The sequence below is a fragment of the Etheostoma cragini genome, chromosome 10, assembly GCF_013103735.1.
Source record: "Etheostoma cragini isolate CJK2018 chromosome 10, CSU_Ecrag_1.0, whole genome shotgun sequence".
Classification (NCBI taxonomy): domain Eukaryota; kingdom Metazoa; phylum Chordata; class Actinopteri; order Perciformes; family Percidae; genus Etheostoma; species Etheostoma cragini.
Window position 1 is genome coordinate 3,261,503 of NC_048416.1, and position 7,734 is coordinate 3,269,236.

The 7,734-nt window shown below is 41.1% G+C and overlaps 1 protein-coding gene across 1 annotated transcript in view; it reads right to left on the reverse strand.

The window, feature by feature from the left end:
* Nucleotides 1–655: 655 nt before the first annotated feature.
* Nucleotides 656–7,734, reverse strand: part of fmr1 (FMRP translational regulator 1) — a 26,780-nt gene continuing 19,701 nt past the window's right edge. The window contains exon 15 of the mRNA XM_034883827.1: nt 656–3,810. Within this exon, the coding sequence (XP_034739718.1) occupies nt 3,616–3,810 (195 nt within the window). The 3' untranslated portion in view covers nt 656–3,615. The remainder of the gene's footprint in view (nt 3,811–7,734) is intronic.

Here is a 7,734-nt window from a genome sequence, read left to right on the forward strand (position 1 = left end):
CTTTATAGAGAAACTTGTAGGGGAGCTTTATAGAGAAACCTTTAGGGGGGCTCTATAGGGAAACCTGTAGGATGGGGGCTCTATAGACAAACCTGTAGGATGGGGGCTCTATAGACAAACCTGCAGGGGGAGCTCTATAGACAAACCTGTAGGGGGGCTCTATAGAGAAACCTTTAGGATGGGGGCTCTATAGACAAACCTGTAGGGGGAGCTCTATAGAGAAACCTGTAGTGGGAGCCATATAGAGAAACCTGTAGGGGGAGCTCTATAGAGAAACCTGTAGGGGAGCTCTATAGAGAAACCTGTAGCGGGAGCTCTATAGACAAGCCTGTAATGGGGGGCTCTATAGAGAAACCTTTAGGGGGGCTCTATAGAGAAATCTGTAGTGTGGGGGCTCTGTAGAGAAACCTGCAAGCAAAAAGAAAAGAAATGGCCAACACTGCATAGCGCCCCTTTAAGAACATGATGCTTCAACACTAAATATAAAGATCACAGAATCTGCTGGTCCAAATGCTGTGCTGGATATAACATTTTTTAAAGCAAGTTGATAGTTTTATGATGCAATACAGTAATTTTATGAAATGTCAAAAAAGCCTACAGATGTACAGAGAAACTTTTTCGCTTTGTTTTGTTTTACAGTGACTTTCTCACATTTTTAATTCAAACTAATGCTATTACCAATGTCTATTTAATCATAAATCTACAAATACCTTTAACATTAGCCCATCTAAGTTACTACAGTTTCAATTTAGGCTACAATTTGGGGCAACTAAGAATGTACATGATCTTCAAAGGCCTTCTCGCAACCTACATTGTTCTCTATTTTTATGGAAGGTGGTGATGATGATGATGATGATGACACAAGGATATTTCCATGTTTAACATATATGAAGTCAGTAACTGAGGTGTCAAGCGCTAAGCAGGTTGTAGCACCTCAAGATGAGAGCCTGAAGTTGACACATTGTTTTTCTTCACCTGCACAATGATGTCTAAATAAAGTCATCTATTTGATGACATGACGCTTTTTTCCTTTTGTTTTTTAGCGTGCGTCGGTGTGACACAGAGTTCGAGCATGAGCCAGACAAGTTTGAAGCAAAGATATATATATTAAAAAAAAAAAAAAACAACAACCTGGAACTGTTATGTTATGGGACAAAATCAATGGCCAGAAACTGTAGAGGCCATTTTACACCAGTGTGCCTCCCTAAAAACATGCAGGAAACATTTATACCCTAAAAACAATACAGAAGGGGGGTTACACTGGGTTTAACAGACAGTATAAAAATTATTCAGGTGCTTCTCAGAATGGGCCCAATTCACAGAAATTGAGGAGCATAAATCCAAGGCACTAAGATTAAAAGAAGCCTGAACCAACACCCTTTGCTCTTTATCCAGAACAGGGATTTCACAAAGGAGGCTTAGAAAACTGGACTTGATGAATATCATGCTTCAATTACATCAGAATTTATGCTCTTAGCTTAGAGCGCTTTCACTAAATTTCACTGTAAATCTGTCGGGTGGCATGTGCAGTCCTGTATTTTAAAAGCAAGAAGTTGAGGAACAATTCAAATCATGCATGTAATAAATGCGTTGCACCCTTCATGGTTGCAAAACATGATCTGATTTTGTGGTATTGGAAAGATACAATTTGTTGTATCGACGTTAGAACCCAGATTCTCACCTTCCTATAATTTACAAAATAACAAAAATTAAATAGGACTAATACACAAAAATGTTTAAGTCAGAGGGTCAGGCTCAGAATAAGTTGGAAAACCAGGAAGAATAAAACTTACAGCAAATGTTTATTTTGTCAAGGTATCAACGAAATGTTGTTTCTTCTACATTAATACTAAATGCGAAACAAAAAAAAGGTTAAATACAAAGGTTTTCATAAATTAAAGAAAAGCTCATGTAATCGGGTTCTACATTCACGATGTTGCCGCCTTATTCCTGCAACCTAACCAGGTTTGTCTGAAAGCAAAAGTAACCGTAATAATTTCCCTGGCATCCTCCGAGAGTTCTTTGTTTAGTGAGGAACTAAGCGAAGTAAGTCTGGCTTCCAGACTAAGCCCTCTCTGTGAAATATCCCACTTTTGAGGTTGAAAAGGCTCTCCTGAGTCTGGTAGAGGATGTGTAAACAGGTCTATGAGATAAAGGAGTATTGGGAGAATCATAAAAAAGTCCAATGCAACTGACAGATATAAAGACAGATTGCCCAGTAGCTGTCCTTACAGCATCTCAGAGGCTGCTGCTGACGGACAGTTGGTTTGGAGGTTAAAGATGGCCGGGCAGAGCGGTGAGGACCGAATGGACCGAGCGCTTCACTTGTTTTTAATGTGGATTCCCAGTCACTGTTGGCCTAGTCATTTTTCTATTTCCATACGCAATCCATTTGAAAAATAACAGCAGTGCATGACATGTTGTACCCTGTTCGAGACTCTTAGGAGTTAAGCTATCTAATGTTTGCATCAGAGTGCCTCAGATTTATGTTTCCCCATTGGTAAGTCTAATATCTTGTTGAATTCATGCCTGGTCTGACAGTCCAAAAGACTGAATGAAAGTTACATCATCTTATCAGGAGGAAACGAAACACAGATGACTTAAAACGACGAGGTAAGTATTCTTGGCAATTCCGTTGCCCATGCATGCCTGTTTGCACTTCATCCGAAAACATGGACACTGAACTCCTCTCCGCTTTGCTGATCCCAAAGGCAGGTTTTGACTTGTCAAAATGGGGACCAGGGTTCAAATGACTATCCCAAAACAAAGTACCCCCTTCAACCATATTCTCCCAGCCTGAAAGCTCTGTGTTTTTCTATATGTGAAAAAAGATGTCGTATTATAGAATGAAGTTCAAAAGTCTCTGTGGCGATGCACCTGAAAGACTCTAAATGACTCAGTATAGGCCTAGTTATATTAGAAACGCAATGCTGTGGGCAGCTGACTCCCAAGTGTTGGATTTTGAGGCTTTTAGCCCACTAAAAAAAAAGATCATCGCTACAACAAACATCTGCAGTAAAAAATATGTTTAAAGCGTACAGCAGGAGGGAGGGAACACATATTTCAATGTGCTCATGTCAACCAAGTATTCCTTTGATTTGTTCTGGTGTGAGAAAGACCAAACGGGGCAGTGGGGAAAAGAATGAAATCATCCAATTTAGTTAAAAAAAGAGCAGAAAATGATTTGCCTTTGATGTGTCGGGGAGCACGTTTGGGGGTAATGCCTCTGTGAAAGATGAGCTTTAGTCAAATCCCTCCTCTTCTTTTCCTCAATGTCCAAAAAGTACGGTTTCTTTAATTTGTCACTCCAGAGAAGAGCAGGAGATGCCTGAAGAGTCAGGAACAAACCAGACCAGTACAATCAACAGACCTCAACAGAGCAGACCAGCAGATGCCAGACTGTCTCTGGTCTATGACGGCACTACATTACACTCCTCCATGCTGATCAAATATGTGTATTTGTGTGTTTGACAAAAACAGTGAAAGAAAAAGCAAGAGAGATTCTATCTTGTTTATGACAGGTTGCCTGTGTGTGTGTGTGTGTGTGTGTGTGTGTGTGTGATTATGTGTGTGTGTGTGTGTGTGACTAAGTGAGACAGTCCTCCAGTGGTGTATCTACGACACTCCGTTCACCAGCAGAGGAGCGTCCTGTTTGTCTTTCTTCATCCCTCGGTCTCTGATGGGTCTCGGATGGTAATGGCGAGATGGGCCCTCGCCGCCGGCACCGCCGCCGCCCTGGGAGGAGGAGGGCCCTCCTCCTCGCCCCCCTGAGGAGTGCTGCACGCTGCGCTCGTTACCGTCCACACGAATCTGCGGGTAAAAGAAATAAGCACAGTCTGGTTCCACACTTCACAGCTACAAGTGAAAAGAGGATCAAATGCATGTCCCCTGGTTAAATGGGACACTGGATGAGAGCTGGGCCCATTTTTATCAAGCGTCTCCTTGGAATCAGCAGGAAGTTAAGCTATAACTAAAAACACTCAAATAAAGCGTAAGACAGAGATTTTTTATTAACCCCTGTGTTGTCTTCCCATTAAAATTGAAAATCACTTTTGTTGATGTTTTTAACTTTTTCTTACGTTTGTCTTTTTTTTCCAAAACTATTGACACTTTTTTTCAATGTTTGACACTTTTTTGACATTTAACTACATAACGCTAACTTATTAACTTTGGTTTTACAGTTATTTTTTTGAATTTATGGTCAATTAACCTAATTTATAGGAAATTATACCTAATGTTTGAGCTATAAAAGCTAAATTTAGGACTTATTAAGACTAAATTAATTTAAAAAAAGACTTGAGAGAGATTTGTACTTGCCAAAGAGCGTTGTGTGGAATCAATCATGTTATTTTGGGTAGTTAAAAAGAAAATTGATTCAGCATGGGAGCTCCAATGAATAAGCGCCCTATTTTAACGATCTAAGCGTGTGAAGCGCCTGGCGCAGGTACATTAAGGGCGTGTACGAATCCACTTTGCCAGTTTGAATGGCTGAAAAAAGCATTTGTGCACCAGGCGCATGGTTCAAAAGGGTTGTTCTAGGTGTGTTTTGGGGGTAACATTCAATAAACCAATCAGAGTGTCATCTCCCATTCCCTTTAAAAGCCAGGCGCGTTTGTCCCATGGTGCATTGCTATTATGATGGCAGATTTGCTGAGCAGGAAGGAGAGATTTTCAGGAAAAGAAAGTAATCTGGTGGTGGGTGAAGTCAAAGGGTGCGAGCAGAGTATATATGGCACGAGCACTATGCTGTCAAAACTCCCCGAGATGAAGCCAGCACTAAATTAACAATGAAATGCTGCGTTAGGGCTGTTTTATGCTTGCGCGGAGGCTAACTAAGTGGCCTAAAGTTTGTACTTGTGCGCTGGTGTGTGCGTTGAACCGGCGTGTGTGTGGGAAGTTTGTGGTAAAGCGAAGGCGATTAGCTTCAGAGCGAGTAGCGTCTTTAGAGTCATAGTGAGAGAAACAAAGTGTCTCCCCTGTGCTTTCTGACCAAGGTGAGACATCTTTAAAAGGAAAAGTTAACCCTTGATTTTGTGTTGATTATGGAGAAGAAGAACCAGGAAATGACGCAGGGAGGGAATGCAACGCTACAAAGCCACGGCCGAGCGACGTGCATCTCTGCGATGTGTAGTTACGTTTTTTGAGAAAGTCAGGCTACGGCGTACGGTTAGGCGTAGGTTTGTGTCTTCACATACCTACAGTGGATGTAAAAAGTCTACACACCCCTGTTAAAATGCCAGATTTTTGTGATGTAAAAAAAATGAGACAAAGATAAATCATGTCAGAACTTTTTCCACCTTTAATGTGGTCTATGGCGTGAACAATTCAATTGAAAAACAAACTGAAATCATTGAGGGGGGGGGAAATAAAAAATAAAACTTATAATAACCTGGTTGCATAAGTGTGCACACCCTTAAATTAATACTTTGTTGAAGCACTCAGTCTTTTTGGGTAGTAGTCTGTTAGCACGGCACATCTTGACGTGGCAATATTTGCCCAACCTTCTTTGCAAAAGTGCTCCAAATGTGGCATATTGCAAGGACATCTACTGTGCACAGCCCTCCTAAGATCACCCCACAGATGTTCAATGGGACTCAGGTCTGGGCTGTGGCTGGGCCATTCCAAAACCTTCATCTTCTTTTGGTGAAGCCATGCTTTTGTGGATTTGGATGAGTGCTTTGAGTCGCTAAATGGTAAAAAGGTGAACTTCATCTTCATCTTTCTAACGGAAGCCAAATGGTTTTGTCTGGTATTTGGAACTGTTCATAATCCCCTCCACCCTGATTAAGGCCCCTGTTCCAGCTGAAGAGGAAAAAGCCCCAAAGCATGATGCTGCCACCACCATGCCTCACTGTGGGCATGGTGTTCTTTGTCTGATGTGCAATGTTGTTTTTGCTCCAAACATATCTTTTGGAATTACTGCCAAAAAGTTCAACCTTGGTTTCATCAGACCATAACCCATTTTCATAATGTTGCTGTAGGCCTCATGAAAGCCTCCCTGAGCACTTTTCTTCTCGTATTTTCATTAATTTTGGAGGGGCGTCCAGTTCTTGGTCTGTCCTGTGATCCATGGTATATTTAATGCTTTGGAAATTCTTTTGTACCCTTCTCCTGACTGATATCTTTCAACAGTGAGATCCCTCTGATGGAAGCTCTCTGCGGCCCACGGCTTTTGCTCTGAGATGCAACTAAGGAATTGTCAGGAAAATCCTCCTTTGTGATTATTAAAGTCACTTAGTTACTTTAAATGATGGCAGGTGTACAATGACTTCTGTTTTATTTATGCTAAAGGTTGTTTTATAGCTAAAAGTTTATAATTGGTATTTTTATTTATTATTATTTTTACCTCCTTATTCTCTATTCAAATGTATTGTAAGCTGCTGGAAATTCAATTACCTTGCGGGAGTCATCACGAATGTAGTAATAAAGAGAAGTCTAAGTTAAATGAATACATTGCATGAAACTGTTGCAGTTTTAACTGAAGAAGCAACGTTAGTGGTATTAACAGCCTATATTCGGTGATGTGCTATATTACACAGGAATCTACTTGCAGAGCAACAAAAACAATTACAGGTCCCCAGTAGGTGCACCCTTTTTTCACAAGTGACTTTGTGGGAGTGGTTTTACATCACCAACATTACATATATTTGCTTATGTCATTGTGATGTGAAGCCATCTTGGAGGATTAATGCCCTAATAAAGCCCCCCTCAGACCTGAGTTGCAGCCACACAACACCTGTTCTGTCAGAGTTAGATAAATCTATACTTTGACTACTGAGAATAGTTAGATGGAGCCGGTTACCTCCAGGATCTGTGCTGAGCTCGGCTTTTTGGCATTGTATAAAGCAAAAAAACAATTGTAAATATGACAATCGCTAACAAGGTCTGCGCTCATTAATTCAAATGGTTTGTTTTCCCTCGTGGCATAAAGAGAAATTACATTTTAGTGGGCATTCCCATTAATGCCGACGAAGTCTACAAAGAAGAAGGCTGATCTGTATGAAACTGGAGGACGTAGGGAACGCCATGTTTCCGTTGAAATCATGCTGTTGCAGTCCATAACCCAGTAACGAGCCACAGTTCAGCCATTTTGACCACCAGAGACTGACTGTGCATCGGCAAGGAAAATGTTGCATAGCAGTAGCCAATTAGGAGTTAGCTTTAGCCTAGCCCTAAGCACTCCGTCCTTCTCCTGTCTTTGTTTACAGTCTCAACCCAGCGTACAGGCACTTCCTGTCGGCTGAGTGGGGTTAAAACACCCAGTCATCAATGTAGAATTTATTTTTCCCCGTCTTGCCCTGCTCTCAGACAAACAGAACTCAGGTTTTTAACTGAGGACCACACCTGGAAGGATGTTAGTAAACAGCCTCTGCATTGGGTGATTTATTTGCCTGTTTACATTAAATGTTCCCTCACTTGGGTGAAAGAGATAGAACTGTGTCAGCAGAGTGGAGCTTGCTTCAATGAGAACATAAATGCTGCTTTGCCTGACCATAAACACACAGTACATCACTTAAGCATGCTCATGTTGTGTTTGAATGCACTGTTGCAGATCAAATGTTTTACAAAGTCGATGCAATTGTATGCACACTTTACTCTGCACTGTACTGTATATGATTAATATCGGAGTGCTCCCAATGACTGTTTAACATGGACTTACAGTGGGTACGGAAAGTATTCAGACCCCTTTAAATTTTTCACTGTTTGTTTCATTGCAGCCTTTTTCCAAAAATC